Source organism: Hyperolius riggenbachi, chromosome 7, assembly GCF_040937935.1.
Source record: "Hyperolius riggenbachi isolate aHypRig1 chromosome 7, aHypRig1.pri, whole genome shotgun sequence".
NCBI lineage: Eukaryota > Metazoa > Chordata > Amphibia > Anura > Hyperoliidae > Hyperolius > Hyperolius riggenbachi.
The window spans coordinates 142,651,772-142,668,070 of NC_090652.1; the positions used below are offsets into that span (position 1 = coordinate 142,651,772).

The 16,299-nt window shown below is 40.5% G+C and overlaps 1 protein-coding gene across 1 annotated transcript in view; it reads right to left on the bottom strand.

Annotated features, from left to right (window-relative positions):
* Positions 1 to 14,958: 14,958 nt before the first annotated feature.
* The window catches only part of CPPED1 (calcineurin like phosphoesterase domain containing 1), a 154,883-nt gene continuing 153,542 nt past the window's right edge, over positions 14,959 to 16,299 (bottom strand). Inside the window, exon 4 of the mRNA XM_068246845.1 lies at positions 14,959 to 16,103. Within this exon, the coding sequence (XP_068102946.1) occupies positions 15,874 to 16,103 (230 nt within the window). The 3' untranslated portion in view covers positions 14,959 to 15,873. The remainder of the gene's footprint in view (positions 16,104 to 16,299) is intronic.

Below are 16,299 nucleotides of genomic sequence, written 5' to 3' on the forward strand. Positions count from 1 at the left end.
TGAGCCCTGGTAACTAGTAACTAGCTCAGTCGCGTCAGTTGGGCTCCTCTGCACTTGCGCGGAGGTCTGTGCATGTGCAGAAGACTGCGATTAATATGACTGAGCCAGTTACCGGGACTGATTGAGGCTGAACGGAGGCACGACGGAGGATGGAAACGGAATCAGCTGTACTTATGGTGCTGGATTAAGCCGTGTAATTATCAGATCTTTCTTTTTTGGCGTCTCAGGTTTCCTTTAAATCACTTCTGATACGGTGATCCATCACACCAGCAATCAATTCTCAGCTTTCCAGATTCCATAAAAATTAATCTGATTGGCTGGAACAAGTCACCACTCTGTTCCCATTTCTTTTGTTCAACTCACACACTACTGATTAAGCCTGAAAGTAAATCCACATGCATTTATGCTGTGATTTAATTTTTTTATGGCATTTTTTTTAATGTAGAAAAACACAAATTTTAAAAAAGCAGACTGGATGAAAACACACTGCTGAGAACAGACTGAATACACTGGCAAAGATCTTATCAAGCACTTTTCCTACATTTAATCACTTTGGGCTGAAGAAGTGCAAACATGCTCTGTACAGATCCACAGCTGTCAGTGTACTCAGTTTAAGGGGCTTGTTTAAAGCAGATCAGTAAAAAAATCTTTACAGATTTATGCTGACCTCTCATTCCAAGAGCCAGCTTACAATAATCATTAAGGGCTCATTCACACTAGGGTTGCACGGTATGAAAATTCCACAGGATGACCGTCTAAAAAAATACCACGATATGATGGTATTACGGTATACAGTATTATATAATTATTTGGACCTGTCCCCCTTTACATTAAATAATGTGCCTCCCTCCCACCCCAGTGTGGGATGCCCCACTCCCTTGGCATACATATGATTAAGCCGCTAAAAGATTTGGGGCGCTGGGTAAAACTGTAAAAAGGCTCACCCTGCTCCTGCAAAAGTCCTGGTGGCATTAGAGATAGGTGTAGCCAGTAATAGCTGGCCGTAGCATAGGTAGCCAGGGAAAGGTGTAGCCAGTAGCACGTGGCCGCAGCATAGGTAGCGAGGAAAAGGTGTAGCCGGTAGTAGGTGGCCGTAGCATAGGTAGCCAGGGAAAGGTGTAGTCAGTAGCAGGTGGCCGCTACATAGGTAGACAGGGATAGGTGTAGCCAGTAGTAGGTGGCCGCAGCATAGGTAGCCAGGGATAGGTGTAGCCAGTAGCAGGTGGCCGCTACATAGGTAGAGAGGGATAGGTGTAGCCAGTAGTAGGTGGCCGCAGTATAGGTAGCCAGGGATAAGTGTAGCCAGTAGTAGGTGGCTGCAGCATAGGTAGCCAGGGATAGGTGTAGCCCAGCCTGCCTTTCTCAACCTTTCTACCCTGGAGGAACCATGCAAGTAACTTTGGGTTCTCAAGGAACCCCTGCAAACAATTTCTTGATCTTGAGGAACCCCTGTATTTATTTTGCAGGAGGCATGGTCTTTAAAAGTATGTATGGCTGTTTATTTAACTATGCTCTATTACAGTGCCACTCATTGTACGGTCTCCTGACCCCCACCCAGTTTAGTGCTTCTTGTTGAAGTACCACCTATTATAATGTGTTCTATTATACTTCCCTCATGATGGGGGAAAATGCCAAGGAACCCCTGCAGAGCACTCAAGGAACCCTGGTTGAGAAAGCCATTGTAGCCAGTAGTAGGTGGCCGCAGCATAGATAGCCAGGGATAGGTGTAGCCAGTAGTAGGTGGCCGCAGCATAGGTAGCCAGGGAAAGGTGTAGCCAGTAGCAGGTGGCCGCAGCATAGGTAACCAGGGATAGGTGTAGCCAGTAGTAGGTGGCCGCAGCATAGCAGCGGCGGGTTCTGCATGCGTGTACTGGCTTCATTCTTTTTCCTGTTCTTGCATTCCATCTCCTTGTAACAGTGCCCAGGAGGCGCTGTTTCAGGTAAATGGGACACGAGAACAGGAAGGAGGAAGAAGCCAGTACACACGTGCAGGACCTGCTGGCGAGTATTTATTTATCCCCGCTGTTGTTCGTGTGCCCGCTGCTATGTTGCCCCACTCTCCTGAAAACCGGTAAACCTTGATTGTGCATGGCATGATTACCATGCACAATCAAACTGCGGTATGATGGTATACCGCGGCAACCCTAATTCACACTACGTGAGTTGTGGTGTGTTTTGACTCACTGCAGATAGTGTGCATTTTATTAGGTAACATGAAAGTATAGACTTTTACTTTATCATTCACATTACAACAGTGAGTTGCTGTGCAGTGCATTTCAACGTGTGGGGAGTTAAAACTCATGGAAATGCACAGCAACTCACAAATCCATTCACAAGTTTCTTAATGCATGCCTTTTCACGCATTTCAACTCACTGACTAGTGTGAATGAGCCTTAAGGGAAAAAAGGCTGTACCACCTACTTTATGCTGGCTGGGAAAAAAGACCTTGGCCTCAATTCATTAAGGGCAGTTTGGTAAAATAATTTAGGTCGTTAAAACAACGCATTCGATATTTTACACTTTTTTTTCCCCAATTCAGAAATATTTTCCGCATGCAGTAGAAGTTTGGTAATATACTAAAAAAACATGCTTCAATTCACTAAGCCCTGTTTGGTAGTCTCACCAGTTGTAGAACTGGTCAGGCAGTAAGCTCCAGCGTATCGGATCAAATGGGGTGAGAAGCAGGGCTGTGTGGCTCTCCCTATTGGCTGTCTGCTTCACCTGTCAATGTTACCTCATTAAAGTTGTAAGTTATCAGCTGGTCAGAGCTGGAAATAAATACCGAACACTTTTACTTGATTTACCGAATGCTTTAATCTTTGTGAACTGCAATTTCTTGACATTTCTTGAGGTGTTTACCACACAAGTCAGTAATTTACCTCAGTGGTCTGTAATTTTACTTGTCAGTGCGGTAATAAGTTTAGTGAATTGGCATTTGACAAGATGATAGATAAAATAAGCTGTTTTCTGCATTGCCGAATGCGGTAATGCCTAGTGAATTTAAACCCATGTACGAAATATAAATGGAGCGATCAAATTTCACCTTGAGGGGATTTGATTGACCCTTTTTTTAAACAACATAAATACGCATGCAAACTTTACCTAATCATGTATCAACTGGGAATTATTTGCAACTCATTGACCATCCCTGTAAGACACAAATTCACTAAAGGTGGGTACACACGTCAGATAAAAGTCTTTGGAAAATGAAAGATCACAGATCAATTTTACCCCCTTTCATGTAGTATGAGAGCCATACTCTACACAGTCTATTCTATGGAGCTGAACTCCCCATCAGATAAAAATCTTTGCAAGATGCTGCACACAAAGACCGCTGTACACATGCAACAGATCAGTATCTGCAAAAGATCTGTTCCTGCAAAAGATCCATTCCTGCAAAACTCATTCATAGTCTATGATATCTGCAGATCTCATACACACCTTGTTTAACGGACAATTATCTGTAGATCAGATCCACCAGGTTGGATCTTCAGATCGGCAGATAATTGTCTGATCTGCAGATGAATGTCCATTAAACAAGGTGTGTATGGGATCTGCAGATATCATAGACTATGAATGCATTTTGCAGGAATGGATCTTTTGCAGGAACAGATCTTTTGCAGAAACTGATCTGTTGAATGTGTACAGCATCTTTGTGTGCAGCATCTTGCAAAGATTTTTATCTGATGGGGAGTTCAGCTCCATAGAATAGACTGTGTAGAGTATGGCTCTCATACTACATGAAAGGGGGTAAAATTGGTCTGTGATCTTTCATTTTCCAAAGACTTTTATCTGACGTGTGTACGCACCTTAACAAAATCCTGCACCAGTAAAATGACTTACAATAATTGACAATGGCCTCAATTCACTAAGCTTTATAAAACACTTTATCAAACGTTTGATAATTTACCTCAAGGGTAAAATCTAATTTTGAATTCACTAAGGTGTTATATATTTATCAAAATGTTTTATCGATAAAAGGTTCAATAAATCTATAACACCATAGTGAATTCAAAATTAGATTTTACTCATGAGGTAAATTATCAAACGGTCGATAAAGTGTTCGATAAAGCTTAGTGAATTGAGGCCAATTGTCCTGTAAGGGATATTAAACAGAAAGAGATATTAAGGTGATTTGCTGCTATATTGTAATTGCAAACTACCAGGATATTCATCACTTATTCAGTGTTTATTTTAACAATTTTACCACTTCCATGTAGCATGAGGGCCAAAAGATTTTAAATACTATTATCAGATTGTGTGAGCAGCACGGTGGCGTAGTGGTTAGCGCTCTCGCCTTGCAGCGCTGGGTCCCCGGTTCGTATCCCAGCCAGGGCACCATCTGCAAGGAGTTTGTATGTCTCCCCGTGTCTGTGTGGGTTTCCTCCGGGTACTCGGGTTTCCTCCCACATCACAAAAACATACAGATAAGTTAATTGGCTCGCTGCGTAATATGTTGGCGCTATATAAATAACTAAATAATAATAAAATAATAAACTATTAAACTACAGTACATGGAAGTGGTAAAATTGACCAATTACTGGCCAATCGGAATTGGATGTGTGGACACACCCTTATGCCAGATACACACATTCAATTTTGATTGGTCAGTGCTTGGCTCATTTTACCACTCACATGTGGTATGAGTGCTCACCTACGCGGTCTGTTCATAGTATTCAAAATTGGATGTGTCTACCAGCCTTTAGAAAGAAGAAATTGATCCAGTGTTACACCCTCCTACATATTGTTCCTTGCCGTTGCTGGCATTTGTCTTTCGTCATTTTATGAGGCAATTCTACAGGAAATCCTCAATGATGAAGGAAAAAGTTCATATAATAGATCAATTTAATATTTGTTCTGTGAGATCTGTAGTAGACATTTCATACTTGAGTCAGGATTCTAAAGCAAGATAAAACAATAACAGCCATTCATTGCATTAATGTGAAAACATACAGAAAATAAAGTAAAAAAAAATAAAGTATGGCTTGAACTGTGGTACAGAAGTTATTTTAAAACATACATATAATATGCACAAGGAGGAGGGATATAATTCTAATCCTAATTTAGGTACAATAGTAGAAGCAGCAATGTAACATTTTAACAGCAAAGAATCAGATTTTAGTTGTGTCTGTATGTTCACATATGTGCATTGAGCTGATGCATACATACAGTCACTGTGTTGTGGATGTTTCACATATGAAATAATTGGCACATGTCTCTGCTGTCTGGAAAACTGTACAGGACTGCCCTGTAATGCAGCAAACATGACACAACAGACACGTGAAAGGGCTTACAGCAATGACTTGCATATGATAGTCAATTTGCAAAAATAAGCAATGCACAAGTTTTGTGCAATACATATGTTTTTCTTTGCAATAAATATATTAAAATTACGTGGCTGGCCGGTTCTTGTAATTCCTTTTTGAATCCCTTCACACTGAATCTGTTGTGTTATGTCAGAACAGACAATATCATTGCATCCCAAAATGATCCTGAGATATTTCTATGGTACATTCACATAGGGTGCACACAGGATGCTGTGCGTGTACCTGACAATGTGCATGGCAGTGAAGCATACTTTAATTGTACTGTATGCTTCAGTGTATGGTTGCACGGCAAATCTAATGCACAGTGCCACTTTTTGTCACTGTTGCGATGGTATTGCAACGCAACATGCAAAGTGTGGAAGGGCCCTTCCTGAGATGATAAAGTAGTTTGAATGAACATTTAGGTTTTCAGATTCCTCATCACATGTAGTAGTCAAGTTGGAGAAAAAAAGCCAACCTTTCCCTGTTCGCTCATACTACCATTCCTCTGCTGGTAAGGGCCCATTCCACTGAATCGCTCTTTTCCACCCGCTAATTTGGAAGTGGAATTTCAGCCTATTGAAATCAATATGCTGCCTGCAAATTGCGTGTTTGGGGTGGGTGTGTGTAAATACTGCCTTGCTTGTTTGTTTTGCACAACGCATTTAAATCCCCATAGCCATGTAGTTAGTAGTATAGTACAGGTGCTGCATCGGTTTTTAGAAATGAACGGGCACTACAGTGAAAATCCAGCCTTAGGGCCCTTTTCCACCAGCGCGTTTGCGCTGGCTGAATCGGAAAGACGCAAACCGCTAGCGATTTTACAATCGCTACGGTTTGCTTTTTAACATAGGAATCGCGGTAGGTCATTTCCACTACCGCGATTAGTTTTTGACAGGAACGCGAACGCGCTGCGGAGCGATATTTGCCGCGATTTTGCTATGCAGTGCATAGCATAGCAAAATCGCAGCCGCAAACGTCGGGGGATCGCCGGGTAATTGCGATTCAGCAATCGCTAGCGTTCAGCGTGAACGCTAGCGACTGCTAGTGGAAAAGGGCCCTTAGGCCTGGAACCCACTTTCAGCGCTTTTTTAAGCGCTTTTAATTTGAAAAGCTCTTTCTAATGTAATGCTATGAGTGTGATTCCACTTGAGAAATTATTTTTTTGTAAATCAAGGGGCTGGAAGAAGGCCCAGGTAAGTAAAGCTGCACTCCTTTCTTTCCCTTCTAACCATAGAAAAATCTACAAGCAAGGTGAAACATTTGCATCAGGCACAAAGATTACAGGGGCAGTATGTTTCTACTGTGTTTACACTAACAGCATGCAGTCAGAGTAGGAGGAGAAGTGAGAAAAGAATGAGCGAGTGAAGAGGTTATCATTGGGAAAAAGCAGCTTGTTGTACTGTGTGAGAAGTCTTACAGTGAGTGAGGAAGGGGGGAGGGGGAGCAGGAGAACAGCAGTGTTTCATTTGACTTACATAGCAGAAGGGAAGATGTGGTACTGCTGTCCTGAGTGAGGAGGAATGGAGTGGCTGAGGGTGAGCAGTTTGTTTGACACAGACCCACAGCCAGCCAGTGTGCTATTGTGTTGAGCTGCAGCATGTCATGTGAGAACATTAAATGAAGCAGAGTAAATTGTTGGGTGCTGTGTGATCATTCCAAATCAAGGGGGCGCATCCTCACAAGTTTGCCTCAGGCAGCAAAAAAGTCTAGAACCAGCCCTGAATGTAGTGCTTTGTTCTGGCTTTAAACCATTACATTGTGGTTTTAAAGGGACACTTAAGTCAAAAAAAAAAAGAGTTTTACTCACCTAGGGCTTCCAATAGCCCCCTGAAGCTGTCCGGTACCCTCGCTGTCTCCCTCCGATCCTCCTGGCCCCGCCAGCAGCCACTTCCTGTTTCGGTGACCGGAGCTGACAGGCTGGGGACGCGAGTGATTCTTCGCGTTCCGAGACACATTAGCACCCTCTATGCTGCTATATGGTATATGATATATGCTATAGGTGCATAGATGGCGCTATTGTGGCCAGGAACGCGAAGAATCACTCGTGTCCCCAGCCTGTCAGCTCCTGTCACCGAAACAGGAAGGGGCTGCCGGCGGGGCCAGGAGGATCGGAGGGAGACGGCGAGGGCACCGGACAGCTGCAGGGGGCTATTGGAAGCCCCAGGTGAGTAAAACTTATTTTTTTTGTTTGACTTAAGTGTCCCTTTAAGCAGTGTACACACTTCAGATATAACTCACTTGAAATGGGCGTGGGCGAGGACAGTGAACTTGTGCCACCTAACAGACAATTACGTAAAAGATCCAAACCAGTTTTCTGGATAACTTATATTGTTTAGTGTTCTCTATCCATAGTAAATCCATACTAAGTACACCCTACTTTCTTGCTGGAAGGTGGAATTCTGCTTCAATCATGTTATCATGCAAGTATTATTGCTCCACTAGTAGATGCCAATTTTTTTGTCTCGATCACTAAAACCACTCAATATGATGCTACCACCTCTATGCTTAGCTGTGGGGACAGCTCTCTTTGTTGCTTTTCCATTAGACAGTTTTCTCTAAGGTCTAAGAGTTCAGAGAATCACGTTCTGCATTCTTCTCCACACCTTCTGGAAGTAACCAAAATTTGATTTAGTCTAGATATTATAGCCATTGATTTTATCTTTAACACCCTTTAAGTGGATCTCTTGCACAGGGCAGAAGGAAAACATATAGAAACGCACCCTGTATGTACTTAGAGTTTAGCCTGTCTAATTCCCCCTCATCTGTGACTAATCACAAGTTGTAATTTGATCCCTCGGCTGGCTGCCATGGCAGAGAGCTAATTGGTAAACCCATGATGTTAACAATATGTCTGCTTACATGAATGTAGGAAGTAGACACACTACATCTTACTGCAGGATTTGTTTCAGCTGTTACAAAGAAATAAATAGGGGGAAAGAGGCGCCCTGGGTAGTGTAAAAGCATCTAAAAACAGTTTAAAATGAAAAGGATAATGAGGTGTCTTACCTCAATGACGAAATCTTTGTGTCATACAAAAGATTTTTATTTAGCACAGGCAACGCGTTTCATGGGTCCAAGCCCGCTTCCTCAGGCCAATAACAGTGCCTACAATAGCAAGGAGGACTCCTCAATAAAAAAATATACATATATACATTAAATAAATATAATATAAAAATAAATAATAAATATTATATAGTATAATTTATAGCATGTGCATGTTTTGAATAAATATTGCAGTTGCCCTAGACAGCATAGATTGTAAAATAGAATCATCTAGATATAAATAAATAAAAACCAATTTTGCGTTACTTCTTGCTATGGCTAAGATTTCAAGTACTAATACAATTAGCTCATAATCCATAGTACAATCTACATGTCACATACATATAGGGTATCTTAACAGATTCTGAATTCAATCTATTGAATAGCTTAATAATTCATATTTCAAAAAGGAGAAGAGATTTAAATAGTGTATAGTAGACAAGAGCGATCAAAATCGCTAATGCCTATCTGATATTTCTTAAAATAAAAAAAATTGTACAACAGGGGGTATAGCTGCATCTTAAACATCTATATATATGTATATTTAAAAGAAAGGCATGCCTGTATAACATATTATATGTACTAGAGTTTTATAGACTTGGCCAGGTAGGACGAAAAAAGACATAGGCAGGCAGCGCTGCAGTTGCTTGACAGCGCTGTCCTGTCTGTTAAAACTAGCTGGTCAATAGGAATAAACAATAGAGCTATTATGTGCCTAGTAAAACAGTAGAGGGAGTGCTTGGGCACAGAACATCATGGAGAGCAAAGTTATCAGTCACTTACCAAATGATAAATACCAGTCGGCGTAGGGAGCCTCTATAGAGGGCATTGCAGCGCTGGTTTAAATAGATAAGGGTCTTCTTTTGGCGGCCGCAGATCTGCGAGCTCGCCGTACTGGAGGGTTGTGGTTATTGTGTGATGACGTCATCGCGTATGACGACTTCCGCCGGAAGTTCCGGCGCCGCCATTTTGATATGGGGAAATATATCTGAAAGTACTGGCCTTCGCCAGTACTTGTATAGTTCTCAATGAGAGTATTTGCGGTTTATTGTATCACTGTTTAGACACTAGATGGCAGTCTCCAGTGTCCTTTTTTCTATTCAAGATAAATTCTATGTATTTTTTGTATGTATATATATATATGAAACATGAGTGTTTCTTATGAAACTTAAATGATTGCTGTGATGGATTTTATTAGGAAGAAAGAAGGGGGAGGGGAATATGAATAGATTTTGATTTTGACTTACATAAAAAGTTCCAATTTGACTAATAAATAGTTAAATAATAAATATATAAATACATGAATAGTGAAACAATCAATATATCAATGAACTAGCCATTCATTTAGAACAAATGGATTTACACCTGTGTGATTTATTACACCACTGTATGTGTATATTGTCACTATTAGGTGACTTTGGTATGTATATAACTATAATTGTGTTGGTGTAGAGGATTAATGGGGGGGGAGGATATTGGAGGGGGAAGGTGAAACGGAGGTGGTTTGGAAGACTGGAGGGAAAATGACAAGGAATGGGGTTAAAGTGAATGAGAGAGACTTGTGTAAAAATCTGGTTGGAAATGTAATGGGGGTGGGGTGGTTTGGCTAGTAACATAGCCTGGGAGAATGGGGGTGACTGGTGATAATGTCTCTAATTGGGCATTGGGAGTAAAAATAGTTTTGCAATAGCGAATATCATATTGGGAACAATATTAGATTAATAGTTATGTTCGAGACATTCATTGAGACCCTCTGGTTTGAGCGTCCTAAATTTTAAAAATCCAGTACATTTCACGGGCTCGAAGACGGGTAATACGTTCAGCATATGTCAATTTATTAGAAATATGCTCAATTGGCATAAATGTAAGGGATTTCGGATCTGAGTTGTGGAATTCTGAAAAATGTCTGGACAAACTGTGTTTGTTAAATGCTTTTTGTATGTTTCTCCTGTGTTGTCCTAATCGGGCTCGAATTTGCTGACTGGTGCGACCAATGTATTGTTTATTACAAGGGCACGTTATGAGATAGATTACATAAGTAGTGTTACAGTTAAAACATTGATTAATGTGAAACGTGTCTGTAGTAATGGTGCAAGTGAAGAACAAAGTTCCGGGGTGCAAAAATTTGCACGCCAAACATTTTGATGAGTGGCATCTTTGTATACCGGGGAGGGTGGTCTGGTCCGATTCTCGGGTAAGGAGTGCCCGGGGTCTACTAGGGGCTAGAATGTTTTTTAGGGTTTTGGCCCTTCTGAAGACCAATTTGGGTTTCCGGTCTATTTCTGGGCATAGGTAGGGGTCATTGAGTATGGTTGACCAATTTTTATTGATAATTGATCTTATGGTATTATGGTTCGAACAAGATCGGGTGATGAATGAAGGTTGTATGTGGGTCGTGTTGTCCTCTCTTACTCGTGTGGCTAGGAGTGATTTTTGGTCCATGAGTTTTGCTCGTTGTCTGGCTGACTTAATAAGGGGTTTTGGAAAGGACCGTTCGATAAATTTGCTTTCCAATATATCTGCCTGGATTTCGAATGTGGACTGATCTGAGCAGTTCTTACGTACACGTCTGAATTGTCCAAATGGAATATTCGTTTTCCACGGTTTATGATGTGAGCTTCCATAGTGTACATATGCGTTCGCATCAACTTTCTTAAATAACGTCTTAGATTTGATGATGTTTTGTTCTATGTACAGGGTTATATCGAGAAAGTCTATGGTGTGTGGATGAGTATTCATTGTAAATGTGAGGCCCCAATCATTGTTGTTGATGGACTCGACAAATTGGCTAATGAGATCACTATCTCCCTCCCAGATCATTATGATGTCGTCTATATACCTCCAATATTTGACCACATTGTTGTTGTACGGATTTTGGCTGGAAAACAATTTTTCAAATAGACCCATGGTCAAATTTGCATAAGATGGAGCTAGGGTTTGTGCCCATGGCAGTGCCTCTGGTCTGTAGATAAATTGATTTATGAAAAGAGAATATATTATGGGTGAGGATGAACTGGGTTGCATGTAAAAAAGTTTTTTTGTGGGATGGGCATGGTAGCATCTGAGTAAAGGAAGTAGGCAAGGGCCTGAAGGCCAACGTCATGACCCAAATTGGTCTTCAGAAGGGCCAAAACCCTAAAAAACATTCTAGCCCCTAGTAGACCCCGGGCACTCCTTACCCGAGAATCGGACCAGACCACCCTCCCCGGTATACAAAGATGCAACTCATTAAAATGTTTGGCGTGCAAATTTTTGCACCCCGGAACTTTGTCCTTCACTTGCACCATTACTACAGAAACGTTTCACATTAATCAATTTTTTAACTGTAACACTACTTATGTAATCTATCTCATAACGTGCCCTTGTAATAAACAATACATTGGTCGCACCAGTCAGCAAATTCGAGCCCGATTAGGACAACACAGGAGAAACATACAAAAAGCATTTAACAAACACAGTTTGTCCAGACATTTTTCAGAATTCCACAACTCAGATCCGAAATCCCTTACATTTATGCCAATTGAGCATATTTCTAATAAATTGACATATGCTGAACGTATTACCCGTCTTCGAGCCCGTGAAATGTACTGGATTTTTAAACTCAGGACGCTCAAACCAGAGGGTCTCAATGAATGTCTCGAACATAACTATTAATCTAATATTGTTCCCAATATGATATCCGCTATTGCAAAACTATTTTTACTCCCAATGCCCAATTAGAGACATTATCACCAGTCACCCCCATTCTCCCAGGCTATGTTACTAGCCAAACCACCCCACCCCCATTACATTTCCAACCAGATTTGTACACAAGTCTCTCTCATTCACTTTAACCCCATTCCTTGTCATTTTCCCTCCAGTCTTCCAAACCACCTCCGTGGTCCACCTTCCCCCTCCAATATCCTCCCCCCCATTAATCCTCTACACCAACACAATTATAGTTATATACATACCAAAGTCACCTAATAGTGACAATATACACATACAGTGGTGTAATAAATCACACAGGTGTAAATCCATTTGTTCTAAATGAATGGCTAGTTCATTGATATATTGATTGTTTCACTATTCATGTATTTATATATTTATTATTTAAATATTTATTAGTCAAATTGGAACTTTTTATGTAAGCCAAAATCAAAATGTATTCATATCCCCCCCCCTCCCCCTTCTTTCTTCCTAATAAAATCCATCACAGCAATCATTTAAGTTTCATAAGAAACACTCATGTTTCATATATATATATATATATATATATATATATATATATATATATATATATATATATATATATATATATATATATATATACAAAAAATACATAGAATCTATCTTGAAAAGAAAAAAGGACACTGGAGACTGCCATCTAGTGTCTAAACAGTGATACAATAAACCGCATATACTCTCATTGAGAACTGTACAAGTACTGGCGAAGGCCAGTACTTTCAGATACATTTCCCCATATCAAAATGGCAGCGCCGGAACTTCCGGCGGAAGTCGTCATACACGATGACGTCATCACACAATAACCACAACCCTCCAGTACGGCGAGCTCGCAGATCTGCGGCCGCCAAAAGAAGACCCTTATCTATTTAAACCAGCGCTGCAATGCCCTCTATAGAGGCTCCCTACGCCGACTGGTATTTATCATTTGGTAAGTGACTGATAACTTTGCTCTCCATGATGTTCTGTGCCCAAGCACTCCCTCTACTGTTTTACTAGGCACATAATAGCTCTATTGTTTATTCCTATTGACCAGCTAGTTTTAACAGTCAGGACAGCGCTGTCAAGCGACTGCAGCGCTGCCTGCCTATGTCTTTTTTCGTCCTACCTGGCCAAGTCTATAAAACTCTAGTACATATAATATGTTATACAGGCATGCCTTTCTTTTAAATATACATATATATAGATGTTTAAGATGCAGCTATACCCCCTGTTGTACAATTTGTATTTAATTTTTAAGAAATATCAGATAAGCATTAGCGATTTTGATCGCTTTTGTCTACTATACACTATTTAAATCTCCCCTTCCCCCCCCCCCCCCCCTCTTTTTCTCTTCTCCTTTTTGAAATGAATTATTAAGCTGTTCAATAGATTGAATTCAGAATCTGTTAAGATACCCTATATGTATGTGACATGTAGATTGTACTATGGATTATGAGCTAATTGTATTAGTACTTGAAATCTTAGCCATAGCAAGAAGTAACGCAAAATTGTTTTTTATTTATTTATATCTAGATGATTCTATTTTACAATCTATGCTGTCTAGGGCAACTACAATATTTATTCCAAACATGCACATGCTATAAATTATACTATATAATATTTATTATTTATTTTTATATTATATTTATTTAATGTATATATGTATATAAGTATTTTTTTTATTGAGGAGTCCTCCTTGCTATTGTAGGCACTGTTATTGGCCTGAGGAAGCGGGCTTGGACCCGCGAAACGCGTTGCCCGTGCTAAATAAAAATCTTTTGTATGACACAAAGATTTCGTCATTGAGGTAAGACACCTCATTATCCTTTTCATTTTAAACTGTTTTTAGATGCTTTTACACTATCCAGGGCGCCTCTTTCCCCCTATTTGTGCTTAGTATACCCCCAACATATCCTGTTGGAGGAGTAGTGACAGTATACCCGTGGTGGCTACCACAGCGGACATCTGTCTCCGGTTTTTCAAGAGAGCGACCACCCCGGGTCCCCCTGGGACGGCCCCGAGTGGAGTTGGGTTTTCGGTCTCCACCTGCTTCCTGCGGTTGGTTGCCCCTTGCAACCCTCCTTTGTGAGTAGCATTCCTATTCTCACCAAATTTCTCTATCCTTGCATTGACGTATTGCACTACTGGGCTCCCGCCTTTTTGTCTCTTGTGCTTTTTTCTACAGGGTGCTCCGACACCCCCACCACAACCGTTACAAATAAATGTTTCTCTTTAAAAATGATTATTGCTGTTGCATATCTTTTAGAGCAGGGAGGAAGTTTTAACACTTTTCCAGCAAGCCAAGAATTAAAGCAATCAGTGTTATAGTCCCAAAGACAGTTTATTCTATCTCAACAATAAGCCACTGAAGTTCCATCACTGTGTATACATTTGACAAAGGTGCAGGAAACAACCAGTAGTATTATATCAGTAAATTTACCAATATTCTACTACTTCATTCATATAGTAAAATATCAGTAATATTCACCAATATTTTACTATGACCTACCCTCTCCCTACTGTTACACAGTATCCCCCTGGTGTTCCGGCTGTAATATACCCTTTCCCCTTTCCCCGTGAGTGCCTAGCCGTAACCCTTCCCTCTATTGTGCAACTACCTCCTCCCCATCTCTTGGCCATCCTGTCCTGAGCTGCGGCTACAAATAGAAGGCACGGCACAAGGCTAGCGTGCACCCTTTTCAACAGAACGCATCTTGTGCCCTTATTAACTTCTTCCTGGTTGATCTCTCTGGGCTTACCCGACAGTCACACCTTTTCAAAGTCTTGCCATTTTAATTAGTAATGGATTTATAAATGCTCCTGGAATGTTGAATGTGTGGGATAGTTTCACATGCAGCCCTGATTGGTTCTTCTGTAGAATATGGTCTTCAAAAAAGATAACTTTTGTTCTTTTATACATTTGTACTTTGTACATATGAGCTCAGTTTATCTAATGTGGGCTCTGAAGGCAACTGCACCACAGTTAATTCGGGAGTCTACAAAATCAAGATTTATTTTGTTTGTGACTATACACCCAGAAAATAGTAGGTTCATTCCCACTTCAGCATTACAGAGAATTTTGCATAGATCAAAGGTATAACGTCTAAAATAAACACATAAGAATTATGGGACATAGCACCGCAAATAATAAAGTCTAAAGACTAAATGCTGCCCCTTTTGGTCTTTAGACTTTTTTATTTAGATTACATACTCTTCTACATACTCTTCCAAGACAGTGAACTATGCCATTGAAATTAACTGAAAGCAATTTTTACTGGTAGAAAAACAAGTGCAAATGCACAAAAAAAGTTATGAAAATACCTAAAGTGTAAATTAACTCGAGTTAGGGTAAACTCCACCCAGCACCATACAGAAATGGTCATTGTTGACTAGCCACTGTTAAATGTAGCAGCCTAGTGTTGAGCAGTCACCAGGATTACCTATGTCACACTTCCACTTCCCCGTTACCCTTGATACAATAAATCTACTCCAGCCTCCAGTAGCAGTTTATGATGAAAGAAGTAGACAGTCCATCAGTATGATGCAAAGCAGAAGTGCAGCAAGAGGCTGCCAAACACCAGGCTGTCAGGAGTTCAACAGGATCCACCTTAGCAATTAATCTTTACTGACTTTAATGCCAGTTTTACGGTTAGGGTTAGTGGTCAATTAGGGTGTCATATATACTAATAATGCCTTGAAATTTTTGGTAAGTTCTTGTAAATTAGTAAAACTTGTTAATGCTTTACTGCTAACCTGAGTTTTTTCTTTTATTGATTAAAAATATAACTGGCAAACTTAAAACTGTCACTCTCTACCACTACTTCTTCTTAATCAAGTCCATAAGGTCCTGGTCTAGCCCTTGGTTTTTCAGTTTGTCTAAGCTATAATATCTGTGGACAATCTGATCTTCTGTGACGACCACCACACGGAGACCATGCACATCTTTGCCAAGCTGACAGCCGATGGCTGATGTCACAACCATGTCCAGGTCTTTGTACATTCCACCTGCGTTCCTATGGTAGTGTCCTGTGAATACCGCTTTCACTCCTAGAAGAAAAGAGAAGAGAAACAGGCCAGATCAATAGAATGTATTGGATACAATCAACAGAAAATGATATTCATGTTGTAATTCAATCCACAAAGATATGGCTCCTGGCATAGCACATGATATGTTCTGTAATGGTTGTGCCCAGCTTTAAAGTATACAGTAGAGTCCTGGTTATCTTTGACTCTGCTCTACCAA